The sequence below is a fragment of the Adelges cooleyi genome, unplaced genomic scaffold, assembly GCF_023614345.1.
Source record: "Adelges cooleyi isolate 19-005CV unplaced genomic scaffold, UGA_ACOO_1.1 ACOO_flye_CR_arks_rails_tigmint_CR_PRNA_448, whole genome shotgun sequence".
Taxonomy (NCBI): domain Eukaryota; kingdom Metazoa; phylum Arthropoda; class Insecta; order Hemiptera; family Adelgidae; genus Adelges; species Adelges cooleyi.
Window position 1 is genome coordinate 159,968 of NW_026096131.1, and position 27,769 is coordinate 187,736.

At 29.1% G+C, this 27,769-nt stretch overlaps 1 protein-coding gene across 2 annotated transcripts in view; it reads left to right on the forward strand.

The window, feature by feature from the left end:
* Positions 1-25,843, forward strand: part of LOC126842170 (uncharacterized) — a 32,428-nt gene extending 6,585 nt beyond the window's left edge. The window contains exon 5 of one of the 2 annotated variants that reach the window (XM_050579057.1): positions 25,771-25,843. In XM_050579057.1, the coding sequence (XP_050435014.1) occupies positions 25,771-25,835 (65 nt within the window). In that variant the 3' untranslated portion in view covers positions 25,836-25,843. The remainder of the gene's footprint in view (positions 1-25,770) is intronic. The other variant, XM_050579058.1, reaches the window with a different exon arrangement.
* The last annotated feature ends 1,926 nt before the right edge of the window (positions 25,844-27,769 follow it).

A 27,769-nucleotide genomic window follows, 5' to 3' on the forward strand; every position in this document is an offset into this window, starting at 1 on the left:
CAGCGGTTCCGGGGGGTGCCCGGCTACGCCGGCCACGGTGTCGAGTCAGCTCACTACGTTTTACAGTATACCGTTATAATTCATAGTACCTTTATCCAGTAATCATAGTTCATACTTAGTTTCGAAAAAGTGTTTTGCAAGCTAGGTACCGGTTAACTGTAGTGCAAGTCTAGCTATCTGTCAGATCAGAAATGTCCTACTACTAAAGCGAGTGTGCTACTTGCTTAAAGTACAATTATTTTTTTTTTTAATTTGAATTGTTTGAGGTGTTGTTTACTTCACGGGCTTGGTAATAGCTATGGTTAAAAATAGATAGAAATGTTTAGAGGTCAGTCGGCTATGTGTCTGATATGGTGTTCCTATGTGCAACACAACTTTTTCAAACGTATACGTTATATGTCTAGATATTAGTTGAATTAAGATCCTTATTTGTTCAGAAATCACCGTCTATGCCATTATTCGGTAATGACGTACTGTACGTTTAGAATGTAACCAACAGCATAATGCATTAAATATGTATATTAAAGGTCTGGTGGTTTAACAGAAGTTCATAAGTGTTTAAGAATTCAAGAGTAAATCACATGAATGAAATGCCTAGTTTATATTAAAACTTAAAAGGGAAAGAAGTGAAGAGTGATAAATACATTATTATTGATCGGCTATTTGGCAGAGCTTATAAAAATGTCCAAAGAGAGGTTAAATGAAATGTCTCGATGCAAATCTTTTAGTTTTTGGATCTGGACCTTTAATGCTAAAGGTACTTTGATACTTAAGGTCTGACGTTTGTTGGTCATTAGAAGTTTAAAAGTGTGGAAGAATGATATGTTCGTGTGACGGTTACTTGGGAACTCAAGAGTACAAAACATGAATGAAATGTCTGAAATAATTTGTAGCAAATATTTTTGATTATTCGAGTGTCCGGCGGTGATTATAAAAACGGTCAGAGTACAAAATAATAATAATAATAATAATATTCAGTGCATAAAATACCTAAATTATTTGATACTTTTCCAGACATATTTTATACATAATAGATAAATTGATATATACATTAATACTTTTTTAAGTAAACCATGAAAGGTATAAATCCATATGTTGATATATTTTTAGATGGCTAACCAACAATTCATCCTACTAAATGATAATAATCAAAAATTTTAAAATAATTTTATTTTTCATTATGTAGTATCAATTTAAAAAAATATAGCAAAATCTATAGATTTACTATACTTTTTTAGGGTGGAGCGAATACTTATATTATACTTCTATAAATAAAAAAATAGTAAATTAAATGTCGATTTTCAATATAAATTTTAACCCTTTGAAGCACAGCATTTTTATCTCCGATTTTCTCTGAACATGATTATGAAGGTGGTAATAAATATATACCACTGTGCGAGAGTAGGCTATTTTTTGAAAAAGTGGTATATTACTTATACCACCATGCTTCAAAATGTTAAAATGCAATAAAATGATTTGAAATTAATATTTTATTTTTATGTTTTAATAATGCCCTATGTCTGAAATCACACCACCAAAAAACCAAAATATCAATATTAATAAGTATCTAATTTAGTTCAAGCTATATCAACAGCAGCTCAAAAAAAATATATATATACATACATATAATATAAAAAATTAACATTAAATAATTAGTAAAAATAAATGTTCAGACAATTTTTTTAATTTTTGATTACTACTCATAAAAACGGTCTAAGAACACAAAATGTTGAACGCTAAAATAATCTAAAGACAACTGTTTTAAGAATTTAAAAAGATGATATAGGGACTTCTGCTGATGCTTTTAAAAAACATACCTATAATTTTTTATTATAACACTGTGTAAAAATGCATTTATTCGTTGGTTGAATAAGTATTATAAAGCCAGGGAGTAAAAACTGGAATGATTACAATAGCATAAGATGTTGCTATGTATAATGCTATGTATGTTGCTATGTATAATGTGATTAAAATAAATTAGATCATATAATATAGTTCTTTCTTATTAGAGCGGAATGAACACATAGATATTTTATGTCAATAATGTATATAAATTTAAGCACACAAAAGTAGCCCCAGGTGTAAAAAACTAAAAATCGATTGTTTTTAGATCCGAACAATTTTTATTCAGTGCATCGAATATACTATTATTATTATTTAAAAAAATATTTTTCATTTTATATATATATTATTATTTTAACAACAGTAAACTTTTTTTAAATTAATCCATATATTATGTTATTTTTAGATAGGTATATACATGTTTTTCTACTAAATAATTTACAATAATACTTCCTAATAAAAAAAATATCTGGAAAGTGAAATCAGATACATGACTTAAAAAAGTAAAGTTATATGTTTGTCAATTTCAAAGAATACAAACTATATTTTCAACTTTAATGACAATTATTAGATTTTTTAGCTTGAATTGTTGATTTCCACATAGCTTACCTACGATGTCTGAATTTTCCAAAGTTAAAATATTAAAACTACAAATTAAGTCAAAAAACAATTTTAAAAACCCTAAACGGTTAGTGATAGTACTCGATAGTGATCATACATATTTATATAGGTAAATCATCCTACTAAATGAAATAATTAAAATGTATTCAAATAATGCCAATTTAACGTGAAATAATATATCATTAAAAAAAAATATATAAAAAAACTAAAATAATTTGTATTCTATGTAGTGATCATAATTGTACAGCTTTAACAAAAAAATGTGAAATAATTAATGTTTTAATTATTTGTACATCAGTATCGTATGTGTGTGCACGTTTAGAAACTAAAGCGTTAAGAGAAGTCGGTTAAGACACTGTAAAATTAAAAAAAAACTGTCAATTTAAATTAGGGTTGAGTATAGAGATTAGATAGGCACTAATTATTAAAAAATACTTCATAAATAACAAAAAATCAACTTCTGCGGTGTAAGTTCTCTGATGGCCGCAGGCAAATTAATCGGTAACGGCATAGGATAACAGTCTGTAACCGATGGTAACAATAATAACTACTTATTGTATTAATTAAAGACAGAGTAGATAGAAGTAGCAATCAATCTTCTAAACGGACACGCGTCGGTTATGATTTCACTATAGTATTGGCCTAAAACAAATAATTTACATATTTATAAAATAAGTCAGTAAGTTATTTAATTGAAAATAAATAGTAGATAAATATGTCAACAAATTTTTCCACAAAAAATATGAAATGTATCGTTATCACCACGCACAGCGGTTTGAAAAAGATAAGAATTGTGTACATCTAATTAATTTGATAATTTGGTTTAAGCAAAGTGTAATATACTACTATACTATATATTATAATATATATTCTAAATCTAAAAAACGTACCGATATCCAACGACGCATATTAATAGGTAATGTTTGCACACCGGGAAACACGTCGATTTCTCTTGAACGAAAACCGTGAGCGAATTACGGACAAATATGTAATTAATAATAACTATTATACGTTTAATATATAATTGTATATATATAATATAACAAACTACAAAGACAAAAATTCACCAAAAAAAACAAAACACGCCGTTCGCCGTTTTTAATTTTGTATTACTATATATATGATAACGTTTGACACACCGGGAAACACTATTGAATAAAAAACCACGTATGGCAATGAACAACAGTGTAATTAATAATTATAATAATAATTTTACGTTTAATTTAATTTAAAGAAAGTACAAACTCGGCAAAAAAAACAACACACGCCGTCACCGTTATTATTTGATACGATAACGTTGATAAAAACGCGCGCCAACGCCACGCGCTGCCTAAGCCGCCTCAGATGCTTGTGTTATGAGCGAGATGTATTATATGAATCCCATGGAAGAGACGATTAGAGGACTGGCGGGACGTCGGCTATTTGAATTGACATTTTATATATTAGACTTGTTGAATGACAGGACTTCTTAATCTTAATTATCTTTAAATTATTAATAATAATTTTGTTTTAATTTATAATAATAATTGTTTGACCAAAACATTTTCTTTCTTTTCTACTAATATTTAAATCTCATTATTCACTTGAAATTATTTTTCAATTATTCAGTATTAATTATTTTGCTTAAGTGGATTACGTTTTAAAAATGTCATGAACATATTAATAGATTTTGTCAAATTACATATTTAGTGATTGCTTCAATATGATAAATAAATACTGTAAAAATATGTGTTTTATTCTTTATAAATAGTTAGGAAAAGTTATCAAGTTACATACAATTTATTCACAATAAACAAATATAATTTTTTAATTTGCTTATTAGAGATATTGGATTAGTATTTTTAATTGACCAAACGGCTCGTTTTTTTTTTACTTTGTGTTTTTTTATGATAAAATGATGCTCTTTTAAGGTGTACAACTAAAAGTGTTGTGACTCATCGGTGAAACATACTTTAAAAAGTGTTTGTTTTTATATTAAGCACAATTTTTAATTGTTTTGAGTTTGAACTTTTTTCAAACCACACAATTTGTTATTTTCAACTTCTTTAACTGTGATAAAATAATTAATTAGTTTCAAGATTAAAACTAACGTTTTTTGCGTATAATTTTGTAAAAATGGTTTATTTTTACAAAATTGATGCAATATTAATTTTTTTTCACATTTGCCAACTAGTGTTTTTGAGACACTATCGAGCCAACTATTATTAACCCAAGGATTGCAGTCGTCAGGCATTCGATTGGTGTACAGTCGCAATGAAAACCGAGCACTTAATTACAAAATATTGATGAAAAATAAACGATTTCTCTGGTTTTTCAGCTTAATTAATGTTTATATTAATTTCTTTTAGTCTTACACACTCTCTGGTTGTTTTTCTCTATCATTTTATATTTATCGTTTAAAATCATGTAATTATTAATAATGTAACCCTACTTATTTCTCTCTTAAGTACTGTTTAATTGTCGAGCCAAATATTTTGGGCAACAGATTTCTCTAAATTTGTAAATTGATTTGCTGAACTTGGAAAAATATTCAAATTGATAAGTTTTAATACACCATATAAGTAATAATTTTGTTAATTGAAAGTTCTAATTGAATTGGTCATTTCAAAAACGACAACAACAAGTCATAAAATTGAAATTTTACACCAACCACAAAAAACTTATTTACCTATTTACTAACTTATTGTTGAATTCCTGATATTCATAAGCTATTGTTTAAAATAGTCTAACTTTGACTATGATTCATTAAATTGAGATTAAACATATTTGACTTGCGTGGTTTTGCAGGGAATAGATGATTATAGCAAAATTGAAATACATCTTTATTTTTAGGTGGAGTAAAACAGTGATTAGGTATGGCCATTAAGAGTATGGGTTATTTTCTACTAGCTGTAACTAATTAAAATTTCTACAATTTTAATTGTTGTTCCCTATTACAGAATAAGCGTAGATTATTCATTTTGATAAATTAACTATGAGTTCTTATACTACACTTATACCGTAATAAGTGTAAACATGCTTCAATCGATGTGATTCAGAGGTAAAACTTCTGGGTTTCTGTAATAAAGCTTTGCTTACACTCGTGTTTAATTTGTATATGTTTAAACTCAGGCTTAAGTAATTTTGATAAATTAACTATAAGCTCTTATACTAATTTTTGAAAATGTGATTTGTGTTCTAGAATTAACGTAGTGAGAAGCCAGCTGAGAATCAGAATTAAAATAGACGATTATTGCCGTGAAATTGTGCCCAGGTTCCAGGGCTCGTGGCGGCCGCAAACCCTCGATGCCAACTTACTATACTAAAATAGTGTTTTGACGATAATTTGTTTATAATTTAATTAATATGATTTTGTATAATATTTATCGTCGGTGTATTGGGGTATATGGACTGTCCCTTAGAATAATAGACTATTGGCAACACAACGTACACTGACACCATGACACTAAAAGGTATTTTAATATTTTATGATTTAAATATTTTATTTTTCATTTACTTATATGTTTATCACGGTTTTCACTTAGAAATCATTATTTTTTTGGCTTAAGTGAATACGGATCTGTTTTACCCTAATAAATATTTTTATAAATATATTTTATCGGTCATATAAAAAAATGTAGTTTGTAATAGCTCTTATAGAAACAATAAAATTTGTTTTATTAATAGCAAGATTTATATTGTAAAACAAACTAATATTGTAAAACTGATTTCAAATAAAATAATAACAATTGAATCAGTAAAAAAAAAATCATGTAATTATTCAGTATTTAAAAATATTCAATTATACATATATCTAAACATACCTATTTAAAAAGTGATTAACAATAATAAAATGTAAAAAAATGAGTTGTATTCATTTTGCTTAATGATTTCAGTTGACAAAATTTACTTTTGTCTTACTATGTTAGCATTCATATTGTTGAGAACATTTAAGGAAAAAAATAATACATGACAATAAAATGTAAAACATTTTGAAATAAAAACTTGTGTATTTTTAGTTTTTATTCGTGGCAGGACTACTTTAGACTGTAATTCCAATCTTACGGAGACATCACATTTTTCGGTGAAATCGTTTCGATGTGAGGATTGTTTTTTTAGCAGGATTTGTCAAAGGTGTGTTTAATATTATTTAATTTGTATTTTGTTGATTTAATCTCAACTGTTTGTAAATCATTTGATACCTAGTTATTAGCTTTATTATTTATATTATTTATTATTATTATTATTTATACCTACTAAATTTATGACATAATTAGTTTACGTTAATTTTATTTTTTAGGTGAACAGAAGCACAAAGCCGCGACAATTTCCAATTATTTAATATCTCACGTTCCACGATGGACCAACAGAGTAAAATTAATTTTTTTATCCAAAAAAAAAGATAATTTTGTATAATAGTTTATCCTAACCAACTTTCTGTTTCCAACGTTTTATGAGCCCTCGGCTTTCCGGACCTATTTATCGTTTAAAATCATGTAATTATTAATAATGTAACCCTACTTCTTTCTCTCTTTAGTACTGTTAAATTGTCGAGCCAAATATTTTTTTTACCTATAAGAGGATATTACCGACCTATGGGAAAAAAACAACATAATATACAATAATAAGTCAGTTTCATAAACAAACTGAGTAAATTCAGAGTTAAGAGTATCCATACTTCATGCAGACACATAAATACTTAGATATGCAATCTAGTATCTCTAATATCTTATCTCTAATCCCCTATCTCTATTAATTCACCTGCATACTCCTCCTCCATATTACTCTATAATTCCTTAATACTCCTCCATAGTTCGTCCATTATTCCTCCATAATCCACAATGACATCAGTACTATTTTCATCCATTTTATGACATTTATTATGTACTCCAAATAACAGATTGTACAAATGTATAATTTTATTTTAATTTAGTTATCAAAGTTATCAAAAAAATCATTCAATTGATATAAAAAAAATTTTAGGTTATAAAAGAGTCCTATTTTTATTTGATTAAAGTATTATTTTAATTGTGTGAATATTATGACATAATCAGTTTTTTTTATTTGTACTAAAGTATGATAAATGTTTTCATTTAACACATTGGTATGAAAATTTTATGTTTGCGTAAAAGTTGTCTTAAAAATATCTATTATGTATGTATTCATTTACTTACCTATTTAGAAGTTTATTTTTTTTTTATCTAATATCTTTGAAAATTTCTTCATAATAACTGATGTGAATAACGATCGATTTAATGTGGGTGACTTGTGTATACGTGTAATAAAGACGTTCTAAAAAGCTCTACGGTTGTACAAACTAATAGTTTATTCATTTTTTGTGTATCAAACAACTTGATTAAAACAATTAATTATACAAAAATCAATTTTAAAATAACAAATAATTAAACTTTTACATTTTGCAATGCATTCTTATGGGATTAATAGTTTCTGTTGTTGCCTACTGTAGCGCTGAGTGTCCTAATGCACGGTGTCTTATAGAGAAAAATAATAATTAAATATTTTAAAGAATATATTATTTGTACTCAAATTTCATTTGTTTTTGATACAGCTAATTAATAGTTATCTTTCGTATAAGTACTTGCAGAAGCTTGTAGAGGCATAATATTTCACATTAAAGATACAAAGATGTTACGAAAAGTTCAATTCGCTTAAATAAATGTCATAAAATAATCCCGGAAAACACAAACAAATTATAAAACATTTAAAATATCATAAAATTGTTATAAGAATATTATTCCAATATAAAAAAAATAATATATCTCCACGATATATTAATATATTTTTTTCATATATTATATGATATTTATAGCAATAAAAACATTCTTTATAAATTTTATATTTGAATATAAGTTTTCTTAAAAATATCTATTATGTATGTATTCATTTACTTACCAGTTAATAACATAATATAATAAAACAATTAGGTAGCTATTACGTAAAAAAATTATATATACTATTTACACGTTATATACTTTATAATGCAGAACCCGGCTATACTAAAAACAATTGTAATTACCAATGTGTTTTTAAAAACGTTATAACTTTGGAACGGGGGGAGCACTAACGATAGGGTTTTCGGCACAAACCAGCACTAACATAGCACAATCCGATGATGTTTAAAAAATTCAAATTTCCGATGTGGGGGGGCTATCGTTAAGATGGCCCCCCCACTTTGAAAACGGTATAACTTTGGAACGGGGGGAGCACTAACGATGGGATTTTCGGCACAAACCAGCACTAACGTAGCACAATCCGATGATGTTAAAAGAAGTTCAAATTTCCAATGTGGGGGGGCTATCGTTAAGATGGCCCCCCCACTTTGAAAACGGTATATCTTTGGAACGGGGGGAGCACTAACGATGGGGTTTTCGGCACAAACCAGCACTAACGTAGCACAATCCGATGATGTTAAAAGAAGTTCAAATTTCCAATGTGGGGGGGCTATCGTTAAGATGGCCCCCCCACTTTAAAAACGGTATATCTTTGGAACGGGGGGAGCACTAACGATGGGGTTTTCGGCACAAACCAGCACTATCGTAGCACAATCCGATGATGTTTAAAGAAGTTCAAATTTCCGATGTGGGGGGGCCAACTTAATGGAGCCAAACATTTTTATGTCAAATTGTTGAATTATTGAAGAAAGGTTAATAAAATGTTTTATAAAAGCTGAACGCGTATCTCGCATGTTTCTATTTGTGTTTTGTACGCCAGCAAAAAAAAGGTCACTCGATTATTTAAATGTCTCTTCAGTGGTTATGAACATTTTACACAACGCATTTATCGAATATTATATTATAATGTTAATTACTTGATAACGCCGATTTATGTTCTTGATAAGTAGGGAAGTGTTTGGTAACTTTAAAATCGTGCTTTATCTCTTCAATTATACAGTCTAATGCTTCATAACGTATAAAACACGTATACAACCCGAAAATGTATGTTGTCCTTCTCTACAGAACAACAAGAAAACATTTAAATATATATTCAATTTTACAGAAAAAACTAATAGTTCTTTTGCAAAACCACCATTAACGACTTGCTGTGATTGTTTTAACATTATAACATCAGTTGTATAGTAGTTAAAGAGTTTTTTTGTCATATTAAGATCATTAGTGTTTAGCATTGATGCTATTGGTTTTACAATGATGGGGGATTTTTTAGCAACTCTATAAATATCATCTAGTTTGTACCTGAGGGGGGGGGGATTAAAGTTTTAAAAAACAAAAAAACTCAAAAACTATTTATAATATTTACTGAGCCCTGAAGAAGGAACATGGAAGTGTTTCAAAACGTTGGCGAAATAGTCAAGATATCCAGATGGGAGTAACCGCAACGCGTGTAAATACAATACCCCATTCAAGTTATTTTAGCTTCGATGCAAAGCGAGAAGGTATTGGTTTTACTCTGATGTGGGCTTTTTTTTTCGCTGTATACACTGTAACTTTTTTAATACTAGACCAATTCCTTTGAATAGCAACTCTATAAATCACAAATTTTGTCTAGTTTGTACTTTGGGGGGGTAAAAGTTGAAAAAGTTTATGTCTTCACGGACGAAAATTAAAACAACAAAAAAAAAAACCGTACGAGTTTTTAAGTTAGAACTTTTACTGGCTATAGTATCGAGAAAAAGAGTCGGATCGAGTTGAAATGTATAAGAAATATTTATTTGTTATGCCCGCGCACGTCAGTTTTGTCAAATTCAAAATATACCCATTTCCCGCCCCCCTGGAGGGGGTACAAGTTTTATTGTTTTTCGGGGTTTTTAGCCGTCATTTTAAAACTTTTGGGTTGAAAATTTGCCAGTAGTTGGAACTCATATGTATCCATAACATATTAAGCGGGTGAAAAATTCGGCACTACAGTTTTTTTTTAATTGCCGGAAAACCGTGTTTTCGCACATTGCGTATATTTTAACAAAAACACCTAAAATCTTTAAAAAAAATTGATCAAATCATTAAAACAATTTTATTTATATCTATGCAGAATGATACTATTAGGTTTTGTGCTCAAGTACCACTTTTGACTTAAAGTTTACACAAATTCAATTTTATTCAATTTTATCACTTTTATTTATAATAATTCTTGTAGACCTGTGACCTCTCCGTTTCCTCATTGCTTTGATTACATTATGCCAATACTCTACTGTACTAGTCCTCTCGGATAAAATCGCTTTCAAATAAACGCTTTGATGCTCATTTGTAAATACAGAACCTTCATTTAAAACTTTTTAACTTTGCTGGTTTATACTGTGCTTGGTTTGGACTGTACTGGCTTGAAAATACTAACTACCGATTTGCATCGAAGCGTTTTTTCGAAAGTGATTTTATCACTTTCAGATTTAAAAATTCCTGTAAACCTGTGACCTCCCCGTCCCCAATATGCCCCGACCCAACTATGCTCCGTCCCCACTATGCCCCGACCCCACTGTACTGGTTTTTTTTTTTTGCTTTTATTTGTAAAGGATCATACGCATTTTGGTTAAATTTTAACAATAAAAAAGCCAATACTATGGGGTCAGGGCATAGTGGGACGAGAAGGTCACAGGGTGTACAGGAATTATTACAACTGAAAGTGATAAAATCACACAAATTAACGTCTCGATGCGAATCAGTATTTCCACGCCAGTAAAATCCAAACCAAGCACAGTGTAAACAGTTTACAAATTAGCACCAAAGCGTTTGTTTGAAAGTGATTTTAACATTTTTATTTATAATTGTACGGTACCATCGTATGCCAAACTACAAAATCTTTGACGACGCTTATAACTTCTTCCAATGTGTATTCATGGAGTAAAGTATCAACATATTCTGAAATTACAAAATATAATTTTTTTTTCAATAAACTTTGAAGAAATTGAAAATAACAGTTTGTTGTCCTTGTAAATGATTTTTATTTCAAATAATTGTAATTTAAGAATAATGATGTAATATTAAATTCTACATTTTTAATAAGACTAAAAATGTAAGAAAATTTCCATGTATTTTATATTTTGGTAATTGTTTTGTACACCATCAAAAATACTTTACCGTTTTTTCAATTTTTATATGGTTTGTAAAGAAAAGTTATGATTTTTAGTATATAAAAAAATTAAATAATTTACTGTTTTACAAATAATACGTATGAATATTTAAAAAATGTCTCTTCGATAGTTTTTGAACATTGTACTCAACATGTTTATTGAATATTACCTTTTGATTCCAACAACAACTGATCCTTGCCAGGGAAATCTATGGATAATTTTAATTTGGCGACTTTTTCTGTTAATACTTCATAGCCTTCGCCATTCACATTTTTCCTGACTATGTTAATTGTTTTTCCTATTGTTTTCAAAATAAGAATGTATATTAATATAATTTACCTATAAAACTAAGCCTTCATTGGCGAAATAAAAACGATAAACTGGAAGTTATATTATGTGGATTATTATTATTATTATTATTAAGAATTGTTATTAAATGAACAGTAAAAAAACTCTCTGATGCGAAAATGGGGGTGGTAAAATCTTAACATTTTTTCTTAATTATAGTTTTTTTTTAAATTAAAGTTCTTCCCTTCTGGGATAAAATCGGCAAGGAATCATCCAAAAACGGTTCTGTTATTTAGTATTTTTATGCGTAAAAAAGTCCTTCTCTAAATCAATTACTATGAAAATCACAATGTTTTTACCGACGGGAAGCACAAACAACCACATAAGTAGAATAATTATATATACTACAGTATCATAGTTTTTTATTTACCGTACAATCTTCTACCGTACAATCGTTTTCCAAACTTATGGAGTCTACAAAATCTTTGACGGCGTTTATAACATCTTCCAATTTATATTCTTGTAGTACACTATCAACATATTCTAAAATTACAAAATAAATTTTTTTTTTTTCCAAAATCTTTTAAGAAATTGAAAATAACAGTTTGTAACCCTTGTAAATGATTTTTATTTCAAATAATTGTAATTTAAGAATAATGATGTAGTATTAAATTCTACATTAAAAAAAAAATGTATCATATCTATATTTGTATACCTATATTCTATATAGATAAATTATATCTATAAACTCTCCCGTTTTTTCCAATTTTTTATCTGCTTTGTTAAGAAAAGTTATGATTTTTAGTATATAAAAAAATCAAATAATTTACAGTTTTGCAATTGATACGTTTGAACATTTAAAATGTGTCTCTTCAATCGTTTTTGAACATTTTATTCAACATGTTTATTGAATTTATCTCTATTGAATATTACCTTTAGCGACTACTTTTATTAATACATCTTTTAATCCTTCATAGCCTGTGCCATCTTGGCCAACAACTCTCTGACTATGTTTCTTATCATTTCCTATTGTTTCAAAATAAGAATGTATATTAGTATAATTTACCTGTAAAACTGAGCCTTCATTAGCGAAATAAAAAAGACAAACTGACATTCATATTATGTGGATTTTTATTATTAGGAATAATTGTTAGTAAGTGAACAGTAAAAGTACTCTTTGATGCGAAAATGGGGGGCGGTAAAATCTTAGCGTTTTCTATTAATCATAAATGTTTATTGTTCAATATACTTACAAGTTGTTTTGGAGTAGGCGGTTTACCCTGACATTCCAACAAGTACAATGCCAAGCCGAAAAACAGTATCATAGTTTTCGAATACATTTTTATTTTTCAAATAATAGGTAACCGACTAGTGTACTTGTTTTAGAAAAAAAAAGGCGTATACTAATACACCGTATACTAATGGCTAACTGTTAAACACGTAGTCGTTTTCTGTAGGTGTTCTGTACACGGGATTTATGCAATATATTATATTTTGTTTTTGCGAATAGTCAAATGATAGAGCAGTTGAAAACAACGTATTATGACATCTGTGTATACAAATCCTAGTACTGTATATCTGTATTGTCGGCTTACGATTTATTACTAGGATAACAATCGATTTTCCAAGCTCTTAGAAAAAGCTTTCGCACAAACACAAACATAAAAAACCGAATTCGAGCGAAATGTTATTATAAGTTGAAAATTATTTAAAAGCAGTGGATTTAAAAAATATACGGGTTGTTACTTTGCGATAAAAACCCAAATTAGATTTGTAAATTGTCAATCTAGTAAAATAGAAGTATAATAGACCTTTGAAAGAATAATATAGTATGGAGTATAGTAGTATTGGAGTACAAACGATTGAAATATTATTCGTTGACCATTCCAACTAAACTAACAAATACATGACACTGTATATGGGCTATTTGGCCCACAATGTTTTTGCAAAAAAATAAAAACTGGTTCAGTGGGGTCGGGGCATAGTTTTACTGTTTTTTTTTTTCATGGTCGCTATCTGTATTTAAGCCAATGTGACTACGGAGACTCTGGTAACACATCACTTTTCAATAAAAACGAGAAAGCATAGAACAAGACTTAAATATTTATTCGAAAGAATTTCTCGGTATAAGTACTTTCCATAAACTGTACAGGTCATCTAGATAGCAACTTTTGCCTTATTTAAATGTAAGTTTAATTTCATTTTGTATAACTATGTTTTGTCAAAAGAAAAACAACTCCAAATTATCTACTGTCACACCGTCCCCTAAAACCCTTCGGTAAACCTTGGCCAGATTACAAACGGAATCGGCGAGTCATTGTACTTTGTTCTGATCTGTTCTGCGCAATAGCAGCTGCTCCCCTCGTGGGTATGTACCTATTATAACAAATCTCCCGGGTGGTGGCGATCAATGAAGCTATTCGAGGGTAGGGGGTTCAGCTACATACATTTATTGTACACAGAGTTCATTTGTGCATCGTCCATGGCCTGGAAAATACTGCCGCCCAAGTCTGCTCTCGAATGCTGTGAAAAAAGGACCGCGTTAAGGTGAGTTTTAGATTATTATTATTTTTTAAATGCACGCACATAATATAATACTATATTAGGTACGCCATGATTTACACGATTGTGTATGTTTGCTTATTTATTACCGCCGGGTTTGCACCGTGCACTTGGATTTGCTCTCAAATACTAAACAAAATACTTTAACATTTTTACAAACCGTTAAATGTTTCAATGAAATTGTGAAACTTATTTTGTTACTGGTTAATACCTATTTTTGTAGCCAACAACTCAAAATGCTCTTAATGCTATTATTAAATTTATACAATACTAGTACGTTATTTCGTCGAGTGTACTATAAAGCCAAATTAATGACCTCAGCGAAATTCTGCAAGGAAAATCTTATTAGTAAAGTATCTGCAAAAAACTTTTAGATATGATATGATAATAATCTAAAAGATTTTTTGCAGACACTGTATTGGTAACGAATATTCTACATTGGTGAGACACTATTGCAATAGCATAGGTTAAAACAAGAACGTTGTGTACATTAATAATTATTGTAATATAACTTACCCATTTTTGTCAAAAATGACTTAACCCATTTTACCCGTTATCTGTCGATTATAGTCTCTTGTTAACTTTATTTTTTTTTTACTTTTGTAAAAAGTCTTTACTATTTACTATTGTAAAATTTATTATATTTTTTACTGCGGGCTAGTTCCGTTCAGAATAAATACATTATTTCGTCCGGTGTACTAAAAAGCCACATAAATTACCGCAGCAAAATTATACAACGAAAATCCTATTAGTATAGAGTCTGCAAAATTTTTTTTAGTAATAACATGATAATAGTCCAAACGTTTTTTTGAAGACCTTTTATTGGTAGACAATATTCTACTTCACTGAGATACTATTGCGTGAAAACAAGAATGTTGTGTACAACAATATTATAATTGTAATATAACTACCTACATAACTTATTTCTTTTATATTAAAATTCTTCATAAAAAACCATACCATAAAAAAAATGTTTAATTTCTGATTTAAAATATATTTCTATAAATATTTTTTAAATGTATTAAAATTTATAATTTATCAAACACAAATGACAAGTTATAAATTGTATTCTGACCAAAGAAAAAAATACAAATAAAAGTTTTTATTATACTTCAAATAATAAAAATTTTACAAACCGTTAAATGTTTCAATAAAATTGTGAAATTTTTTTTATTACTGTTTAATACCTATTTTTAAATTTATACAATAAAAGTACATTATTTCGTGGAGTGTACTATAGAGCTAAACTAATGACCACAGCAAATTCTACAAGGAAAATCTTATTAGTATAGTATCTGCAAAAATCTTTTAGATATGATATGATAATAATCTAAAAGGTTTTTTTGCGGACACTGTATTGGTAACGAATATTCTACATTAGTGAGACACTAGTGCAATAGCACTAGCATAGGTTAAAACAAGAACGTTGTGTACATTATTAATTATTGTAATTTAACTTACCTAACATTTTTTTTTAAATTAAAATGATTAACAAAAATACATACCTACCTTAAAAAAAAAATTGTAAATATTTATTATAATCGATTTAAAACAGCTATTATAAATGTTTTTTAAAAGTATAACATTTATAATTTATTTAACATAAATAACTAGTTTTAAATTGTATTCTGAATAAAGGAAAAATACAAGTATAAGTTTTTATTATACTTAAAATAGTGAAAGCATTATGATAGGGATAAGTATGTAAAATTATTTTTTTCAATTTTTATTTAAGTTCCCTTACGTTTCATAAAAACTTATTGCATTACAGTAATTTGTATTTTTAGACTACCCAACAAATGTTTAAATGTTAAAATTTCACGTATTTACAATGTTTATTGGTATTTATACGACTGCGTTCAGGTAAAGGGGGTTAAGTTCAAAATTGCAATAATTTACCCCCTTATTAGTTCAGAATAAAAAATTTAATTTTATGGTGACAACCCTATTTTTGTCAAAAATGACTTAACCCATTTTACCCGTTATCCGTCGACTATAGTCTCTTGTTAACTTTATTTATTTTTTACTTGTGTAAAAAGTCTTTACTATTTACTATTGTAAAATGTATTATATTGTTTACTGTGGGCTAGTTCCGTTCAGAATAAATACATTATTTCGTCCGGTGTACTAAAAAGCCACATAAATTACCGCAGCAAAATTATACAACGAAAATCCTATTAGTATAGAGTCTGCAAATTTTTTTTAGTAATAACATGATAATAGTCCAAAAGTTTTTTTGCAGACCCTATATTGGTAGACAATATTCTACTTCACTGGGATACTATTGCGTGAAAACAAGAATGTTGTGTACAATAATATTATAATTGTAATATAACTACCTACATAACTTATTTCTTTTATATTAAAATTCTTCATAAAGAACCATACCTTAAAAAAAAAGTTTAATTTCTGACTTAAAATATATTTCTATAAATATTTTTTAAATGTATTAAAATTTATAATTTATCAAACACAAATGACAGTTATAAATTGTATTCAGTTATAAAGTTATAATTGTAAAAGATTAACTAAAACAATTTTAACCACAAGTGAGAAGTAGTGCTTACTTGAATTTGGATTTAATATATTTTTAGACTTGTTTATAAAAATGTGTAATAGTGTAATTTGTTACAGTCCAAAGACATTATTCACGTATCTGGTGTGTACCCTATAATGTTTCATTTCTTTGTTCAGATTGTTGAGATGCCAAGAAAATATTTATAGCAGAAGTTTAATAAAAAATCCTACTATTATAGCGTGTGCAAGAAACATTTAGGTAAGACATATAATAATATCCTAACGTTTCTCGTAAACGCTGTATTGGTAGAGAATATTCGGCGGTAAAAAAGTATGTGAGCAATAGAAAAAGAACAAATAAATATTCGCATTATCGAAAATCGACTACAAAAATCCTATTCGTATGCTGTCTGTGAAAAACTTTTAGATGTAAATATTAAGATAATCCAATAGTTTTTTTCACATACAGTGTATTGGTAGAGAACATTCTGCCTCAGAGTCAAGTCGTGCGTAAGCAATTGAAATAACAAAAGTGGCTCATTGTGTGATTTCTTTAAAAATCCTACTAGTATTGCGTTTGCATTAAATCGTTTAGATAAGACATATTAGATAATCAAAATGATTTATAGCACAACCTACATTGGTAGTGAAAATTCTACGTCAGAACCTGATCTAGCTATTGAAAATTGTAATTATTTATCTGTATAATATTTTAGGTTTTTACCAAGTAACAAATGTCAAAACAATATATGATTGTAAAAACTTGTAATTTTAGAGACTTCAGTGACCAATTGTGCTTGACCAATTGAAGAAATAACTAGATTGGATTTAATGATTCTTTTGATTTGTTACAGAAACATTAAAACTTGCCTCGCGTGTTCTATAATGTTTTAATTCTTCATCCATGTTACTGAAAAGCCTAGAAATAGCTATAGTGGGTGTCTACAAGAAAAACCCTACTAATATGTAAAAGAAAGGTTAGGAATTGAGTTGAAATGGCTACATGCAAGTGCTAAATATTCGCATTAACGTATTATTACTGTGTACAGGTTACTACCAAACTGAAGAAATGTTCACAGCGAAAATCGACTAAAATATCCTATTCGTATACTGTCTGTGAAAAACTTTTAGATGTGATATATTAAAATAGTCCAAAGGCTTTTTCACATACAGTGTATGGGTAGAGAACATTCTACTTAGAACCTAAAAATTGTGCGTGAGCAATCGAAGAAGATGTCTTCAGTAGATGTCTACAAGAAAAACATATCCACAGCGAAGAAAATTTACTAAACAAATCTTCTTAGTACCGTGTCTGTGAAAAACGTTTAGATATGATATTTTATGATAATCAGAACGATTTTTCACAAACACTGTATTGGTAGAGAACATTCTGCCTCGGAGTCAAGTCGTGCTTAAGCAATTAAAATAACAAAAATGGCTCGTTGTGTGATTTCTTCAAAAATCCTACTAGTATGGCATTTGCTTTAAATCGTTTAGATATGATATATTAGATATTCCAAATGATTTATAGCAATATTTTAGGTTTTTACCAAGTAACAAATGTGAAAACAATATGTGTAACTTATATTATTGTATAAACTTATTATTTTAGTGACTTTACACAAAAAATGGTAGAGAATAATTTTGTAATTATTTTTGCTGCAGTGTCAAAGCGTGCTTAAGATATTGAAACAACCAAAATGGCTTTAATGATTCTTTAAGAATGTGTAATGATGTAAATTATTATATAAACATTGTACACGTGCCTCATATGTTCTATTAATGTGTGATATCTTTTAAAATCCTACTGGTATGGCGTGTGCTATAAGTCGTTTAGATATGACATATTAGATAATCAAAAGGATTTATAGCACAACCTACATTGGTAGTGAAAATTCTACGTCAGAACCTGATCTAGCTATTGAAAATTGTATTTATTAATCTGTATAAAATTTTAGGTTTTTTAGCAAGTAACAAATGTCAAAACGATATGTGTAACTTATATTATTGTAAAAACTTATTATTTTAGTGATTTTACACAATAAATGGTAGAGAATAATTTTGTAATTATATTTGCTGCAGTGTCAAAGCGTACTTAAGATATTAAAACAACCAAAATGGCTTTAATGATTCTTTAAGAATGTGTAATGATGTAAATTATTATATAAACATTGTACACGTGCCTCATATGTTCTATTAATGTGTGATTTCTTTAAAATTCCTACTAGTATGGCGTTTGCTATTAATCGTTTACATATGACATATTAGATAATCAAAAGGATTTATAGCACACTGGTGACACTTAGGTTTTCTTTTAAAGTTATTAATTATTATTCGTTGTGCGTTTACATATCAGCGAAAAGTATTTTCCACTTTCCAGATCAGCGCTGTGCCGTTTGCTCTTTAAATCTGATTATCTTGAAGTAGCTGTGTAAGTACTGATATTAACATTTAGACTTACAAAGTGAGAAGCGCTATCTACGACTATAGGGATGATAAAACTAGTTTACTGTTATTTTGGGCCATAGATTTCTCTAAATCTGTAAATGGACTTGCTGAACTTGGAAAAATATTCAAAATGAAAATTGATAAGTTTTAATACACCATCTAATATATAAAATGTCAAATCAAATAGCCGATGTCCCGCCAGTCCCCTAATCGTCTCTTCCATGGGATTCATATAATACATCTCGCTCATAACACAAGCATCTGAGGCGGCTTAGGCAGCGCGTGGCGTTGGTGAGCGTTTTTATCATGTCACAACGTTATCGTATCAAATAATAACGGTGACGGCGTGTGTTGTTTTTTTTGCCGTGTTTGTACTTTCTTTAAATTAAATTAAACGTAAAATTATTATTATTATTATTAATTACACTGTTGTTCATTGTCATACGTGGTTTTTTATTCAATAGTGTTTCTCGGTGTGTCAAACGTTATCATATATATAGTAATAAAAATTAAAAACGGCGAACGGCGTTTTGTTTTTTTTGGTGAATTTTTGTCTTTGTAGTTTGTTATATTATATATATACAATTATATATTAAACGTATAATAGTTATTATTAATTACATATTTGTCCGTAATTCGCTCACGGTTTTCGTTCAAGAGAAATCGACGTGTTTCCCGGTGTGCAAACATTACCTATTAATATGCGTCGTTGGATATCGGTACGTTTTTTAGATTTAGAATATATATAATAATATATAGTATAGTAGTATATTACATTTTGCTTAAACCAAATTATCAAATTAATTAGATGTACAAAATTCTTATCTTTTTCAAACCGCTGTGCGTGGTGATAACGATACATTTCATATTTTTTGTGGAAAAATTTGTTGACATATTTATCTACTATTTATTTTCAATTAAATAACTTACTGACTTATTTTATAAATATGTAAATTATTTGTTTTAGGCCAATACTATAGTGAAATCATAACCGACGCGTGTCCGTTTAGAAGATTGATTGCTACTTCTATCTACTCTGTCTTTAATTAATACAATAAGTAGTTATTATTGTTACCATCGGTTACAGACTATTATCCTTTGCCGTCACCGATTAATTTGCCTGCGGCCATCAGAGAACTTACACCGCAGAAGTTGATTTTTTGTTATTTATGAAGTATTTTTTAATAATTAGTGCCTATCTAATCTCTATACTCAACCCTAATTTAAATTGACAGTTTTTTTTTAATTTTACAGTGTCTTAACCGACTTCTCTTAACGCTTTAGTTTCTAAACGTGCACACACATACGATACTGATGTACAAATAATTAAAACATTAATTATTTCACATTTTTTTGTTAAAGCTGTACAATTATGATCACTACATAGAATACAAATTATTTTAGTTTTTTTATATATTTTTTTTTAATGATATATTATTTCACGTTAAATTGGCATTATTTGAATACGTTTTAATTATTTCATTTAGTAGGATGATTTACCTATATAAATATGTATGATCACTATCGAGTACTATCACTAACCGTTTAGGGTTTTTAAAATTGTTTTTTGACTTAATTTGTGGTTTTAATATTTTAACTTTGGAAAATTCAGACATCGTAGGTAAGCTATGTGGAAATCAACAATTCAAGCTAAAAAATCTAATAATTGTCATTAAAGTTGAAAATATAGTTTGTATTCTTTGAAATTGACAAACATATAACTTTACTTTTTTAAATCATGTATCTGATTTCACTTTCCAGATAATTTTTTTTTTAGGAAGTATTATTGTAAATTATTTAGTAGAAAAACATGTATATACCTATCTAAAAATAACATAATACATGGATTAATTTAAAAAAAGTTTACTGTTGTTAAAATAATAATAAATATATAAAATGAAAAATATTTTTTTAAATAATAATAATAGTATATTCGATGCACTGAATAAAAATTGTTCGGATCTAAAAACAATCGATTTTTAGTTTTTTACACCTGGGGCTACTTTTGTGTGCTTAAATTTATATACATTATTGACATAAAATATCTATGTGTTCATTCCGCTCTAATAAGAAAGAACTATATTATATGATCTAATTTATTTTAATCACATTATACATAACAACATACATAGCATTATACATAGCAACATCTTATGCTATTGTAATCATTCCAGTTTTTACTCCCTGGCTTTATAATACTTATTCAACCAACGAATAAATGCATTTTTACACAGTCTTATAATAAAAAATTATAGGTATGTTTTTTAAAAGCATCAGCAGAAGTCCCTATATCATCTTTTTAAATTCTTAAAACAGTTGTCTTTAGATTATTTTAGCGTTCAACATTTTGTGTTCTTAGACCGTTTTTATGAGTAGTAATCAAAAATCAAAAAAAATTGTCTGAACATTTATTTTTACTAACTATTTAATGTTAATTTTTTATATTATATGTATGTATATATATATTTTTTTTGAGCTGCTGTTGATATAGCTTGAACTAAATTAGATACTTATTAATATTGATATTTTGGTTTTTTGGTGGTGTGATTTCAGACATAGGGCATTATTAAAACATAAAAATAAAATATTAATTTCAAATCATTTTATTGCATTTTAACATTTTGAAGCATGGTGGTATAAGTAATATACCACTTTTTCAAAAAATAGCCTACTCTCGCACAGTGGTATATATTTATTACCACCTTCATAATCATGTTCAGAGAAAATCGGAGATAAAAATGCTGTGCTTCAAAGGGTTAAAATTTATATTGAAAATCGACATTTAATTTACTATTTTATTATTTATAGAAGTATAATATAAGTATTCGCTCCACCCTAAAATAGTATTGTAAATCTATAGATTTTGCTATATTTTTTTAAATTGATACTACATAATGAAAAATAAAATTATTTAAAAATTTTTGATTATTATCATTTAGTAGGATGAATTGTTGGTTAGCCATCTAAAAATATATCAACATATGGATTTATACCTTTCATGGTTTACTTAAAAAAGTATTAATGTATATATCAATTTATCTATTTTGTATAAAATATGTCTGGATAAGTATCAAATAATTTAGGTATTTTATGCACTGAATATTATTATTATTATTATTATTTTGTACTCTGACCGTTTTTATAATCACCGCCGGACACTCGAATAATCAAAAATATTTGCTACAAATTATTTCAGACATTTCATTCATGTTTTGTACTCTTGAGTTCCCAAGTAACCGTCACACGAACATATCATTCTTCCACACTTTTAAACTTCTAATAACCAACAAACGTCAGACCTTAAGTATCAAAGTACCTTTAGCATTAAAGGTCCAGATCCAAAAACTAAAAGATTTGCATCGAGACATTTCATTTAACCTCTCTTTGGACATTTTTATAAGCTCTGCCAAATAGCCGATCAATAATAATGTATATATCACTCTTCACTTCTTTCCCTTTTAAGTTTTAATATAAACTAGACATTTCATTTTTGTGATTTACTCTTGAATTCTTAAACACTTATGAACTTCTGTTAAACCACCAGACCTTTAATATACATATTTAATGCATTATGCTGTTGGTTACATTCTAAACGTACAGTACGTCATTACCGAATAATGGCATAGACGGTGATTTCTGAACAAATAAGGATTTTAATTCAACCAATATCTAGACCTATAACGTATACGTTTGAAAAAGTTGTGTTGCACATAGGAACACCATATCAGACACATAGCCGACTGACCTCTAAACATTTCTATCTATTTTTAACCATAGCTATTACCAAGCCCGTGAAGTAAACAACACCTCAAACAATTCAAATTAAAAAAAAAATAATTGTACTTTAAGCAAGTAGCACACTCGCTTTAGTAGTAGGACATTTCTGATCTAACAGATAGCTAGACTTGCACTACAGTTAACCGGTACCTAGCTTGCAAAACACTTTTTCGAAACTAAGTATGAACTATGATTACTGGATAAAGGTACGATGAATTATAACGGTATACTGTAAAACGTAGTGAGCTGACTCGACACCGTGGCCGGCGTAGCCGGGCACTCCCTCGGAACCGCTGTGTACAGACATATAACATACTACGTTTAAACAAATTTTGTTTCACAAAGGCAAACCTTAACAGACATTTAGCTGACTGTCCTCTAGACATTTTTATCTGTTTTCAACTCATAAAGTTAAGCGGGATGACACCGGCCTATATTGATGACGTGGTCTATAATATAACAACTTTTACCAAAGACAATTTCCATTATACACTTTTTCCCAATGGCCAGCTTCTTATCAAGTCTCTTTAACTTTTTAAAATTTTAATTTAAACTTAATTTTAAACCTGTTACCTCCTCATAGACTGTAGCCTACAAACCTAGGATATTTTTAATTGGCGAAGCGAAGCGACGACGCAGAGCGAGCGAATGCTAAAACACTCGGAGACCTGCCGTCCTTTTCAGTTTTCAACACGAATTCCGCCCGCTGATAAGGAACTGGACATTGGAAGTTCATAAAAATTGGTAAAAGTGGTAACAACCCAAGTAAGCAACACCGGACACTTGATATTTATTAACCGTCTAACTTCTAGACTATTCTTTTCAATTTAAAATTTAAAAAAATTACAGATACATAGCTAGACTTACTCTACACTTAATCAGTACTTAGCTTGCAAAATATTTGTCCATAACTAGGTATGAATTCTGATTACTAGATACAGCCTATAGGTACCATGAATTATAACGTCATTCCTTTAAGACGTATTGCGATGGCTCGACACCGTGGCCGGCGCAGCCGGGCACCCCCCTAGGAACCGCTGTGCACTGACTTCCACATACCGTGGCCGGCGCAGCCGGGCACCCCCCTCGGAATCTGTGACCTCCCCGAAAATACTTTGCAGCGAGAGGACGTGAGCGTGCCCGGCGTAGCCGGGTACAGTACCGGGAATCTGTGACCTACCCGCCCGACTCGGGGGCCTGGGGGCGGAGCCCCCAACTAGAGCGAAGCTCTAGTATTACAAATAAAATACTTGTGTGATTGTTTGTGCTTCCCATCGGTAAAAACATTGTGATATTCATAGTAGTCGATTTAGTGAATGACTTTTTTACGCATAAAAAAATACTAAATAACAGAACCATTTTTGGATGATTCGTTGCCGATTTTACCCCAAAAGGAAAAAACTTAAATAAAAAAAATTTAATATTTCCTAATAAGCTGTTTACAAATTAGCATCAACGGGTCTATTTGAAAGTGAGTGTATCCGAGTTAGCCAATACAGTAGGGTCGAGGCATAACGGATCAAAGCATAGTGTGACCGTTTACACTCTACAGGAACAATTATAAATAAAAATGTTAAAATCACTATCAAACAAACGCTTTGCTGCTAATTTGTAAACTGTTTACACTGTGCTTGGTTTGGATTTTACTGGCGTGGAAATACTGATTCGCATCGAGACGTTAATTTGTGTGATTTTATCACTTTCAGTTGTAATAATTCCTGTACACCCTGTGACCTCCTCGTCCCACTATGCCCTGACCCCACAGTATTGGCTTTTTTATTGTTAAAATTTAACAAAAATGGATATGATCCTTTACAAATAAAAGCAAAAAAAAAAAATAACTTGAATGGGGTATTGTATTTACACGCGTTGCGGTTACTCCCATCTGGATATCTTGACTATTTCGCCAACGTTTTGAAACACTTCCATGTTCCTTCTTCAGAGCTCAGTAAATATTATAAATAGTTTTTAAGTTTTTTTGTTTTTTAAAACTTTAATCCCCCCCCCCCCCCAGGTACAAACTAGATGATATTTATAGAGTTGCTAAAAAATCCCCCATCGTTGTAAAACCAATAGCATCGAAGCTAAACACTATTGATCCTAATATGACAAAAAAACTCTTTAACTACTATACAACTGATGTTATAATGTTAAAACAATCACAGCAAGTCGTTAATGGTGGTTTTGCAAAAGAACTATTAGTTTTTTCTGTAAAATTGAATATATATTTAAATGTTTTCTTGTTGTTCTGTAGAGAAGGGCAACATACATTTTCGGGTTGTATACGTGTTTTATACGTTATGAAGCATTAGACTGTATAATTGAAGAGATAAAGCACGATTTTAAAGTTACCAAACACTTCCCTACTTATCAAGAACATAAATCGGCGTTATCAAGTAATTAACATTATAATATAATTTTCGATAAATGCGTTGTGTAAAATGTTCATAACCACTAAAGATACATTTAAATAATCGAGTGACTTTTTTTTGCTGGCGTACAAAACACAAATAGAAACATGCGAGATACGCGTTCAGCTTTTATAAAACATTTTATTAACCTTTCTTCAATAATTCAACAATTTGACATAAAAATGTTTTGCCAGTGTAACACGTGAATATTGTCATCTTGTTTTTTGCTATTAAGTTGGCCCGATTCGTTTGTTTAAAAATTTGTTTAATATTTTGTATTTTCAGACCGCGCACACTATACTGTGGATCAAGTTGAAAACATAGTTATTGAAAAACTATTTTCGATTTAAGGGTTGGATTATATTTTTAACTGTTTTTAAATTAATGCATGCCACATACGATTAGTGTAGTTTTGTTTAATTAGCTAATTATTTTGATCTTGTATTTCGTTAGTGCACTGTTTAATATATGTGTAAGTTCTACAGAATTATAAAAAAAAATTTTAAAAAAAATTAAGACATTATTTTATTATTGACATGGTCCATGGATGAAAACAGTACTGATGTCATTGTGGATAATGGAGGAATAATGGACGAACTATGGAGGAGTATTAAGGAATTATAGAGTTATATGGAGGAGGAGTATGGAGGTGAATTAAATAGTGATAGTGGATTAGAGATAGTGGATTAGAGATACTAGATTGCATATCAAAGTATTTATGTGTCTGCATGAAGTATGGATACACTTAACTCTGAATTTACTCAGTTTGTATATGAAACTGACTTATTATTGTATATTATGTTGTTTTTTTTCCATAGGTCGGTAATATCCTCTTATAGGTACAAAAAATATTTGGCTCGACATTATTAATAATTACATGATTTTAAACAATAAATATAAAATGATAGAGAAAAAAAACCAGAGAGTGTGTAAGACTTAAAAAAATTAATATAAACATTAATTAAGCTGAAAACCCAGAGCTCTTTATAAAGGAAAGAATTGCAAGATTGACAGGAACGGGACGGTTGGATATGATTCTTTTTGGTTACTTTTAAATGGATAGCTATATAATTTATTATATCATTAAAATTAATTAATACAAAAATAAAAATCTAAATCTAATAAGTGTAGCAACCCTGTAGCCCTGTACGTATGTATTGCAGGCTGTTTGAGTGTTGTTACAATCGTGGTGATAGGTTTTTAGATATTTAATAGAATAACTTCAGAGTAAATCACAAACATTTAATTTAATATACTTATAAAACATGTACAACGACAAACAGTTAATAGCATAAGTTCAGTATGCTTCAAAAATATGATGATTAAGACAATTATAAGCCGCTTAAGACTTCAAAAGAAGATGATAGGTAGAAACTTCAAGTGTAGTGTATGGTGGTCCCAGTACATCTGCCCTGCTATGACTGAAGTTCTCCCTTATATGTTGGTCCGCTCGCTGAATGGCCGTGGGAATCCTCGCAATTATCGAAAGTCCGCGTGTGGATGACCTCGCTCGTCCATGACATCCGCTTATGTCAACGGTGGAGGAAGGGTAGAGGCATGAGAGTGCAGCCTTCGCATGGTCGAAATTGGCTAGCTTCGATGTGAGATTCGCACGGTAGTTGCCAAAAACGTTAAGTTTCTCTTAGTGGTTGGCCTCGTGTTTGAGGTCAACTGTGAACAAAATTGCAAGTTGTCTGCTTTCGCAAGATGCTGTAATGACCTTTTGGGTCTGATGTGAAATCGGCACGTGTGGTACATTCATATTTAGCAATATTTAATAATGAGAAGTTATATAATATAATGTATAGATATATGTATATGTTAGTTCTGATAAGTTGTACAATGTAATAAATATATATATATATATGTATCTATTAGCCCTGATAAGGGTGGGTCCGTTACATAAGTGCATATAACTACAACTAATAAAACTTGATACTTGATAACAGATTTCTTCTGATAACAAAAGTAGGTTTTGGAATTTATTAATATAATAATAACGATTAACAATGAAAAATCGTTCATTGGATATATTGAATATTTTTTTGAGATTGAAGTTTGTTTTTTTACATAGTATGTTTTTTTTTTAAATATGGTGAGGCGCATAAAATAAATCAGTCTTCCTGGCATATAAGTAATTTTAGTAAAAATAAAAACTCCTTGTCTTCTATCAGCTAGTTTTTTTTAAAAATATTATTTAAGATCCAATATGTAACTCTGTTAATTTTAAAAAATACTGTATAATTAAACACTGAAGTTGAACATTTTTTGTTTAAGATAATTT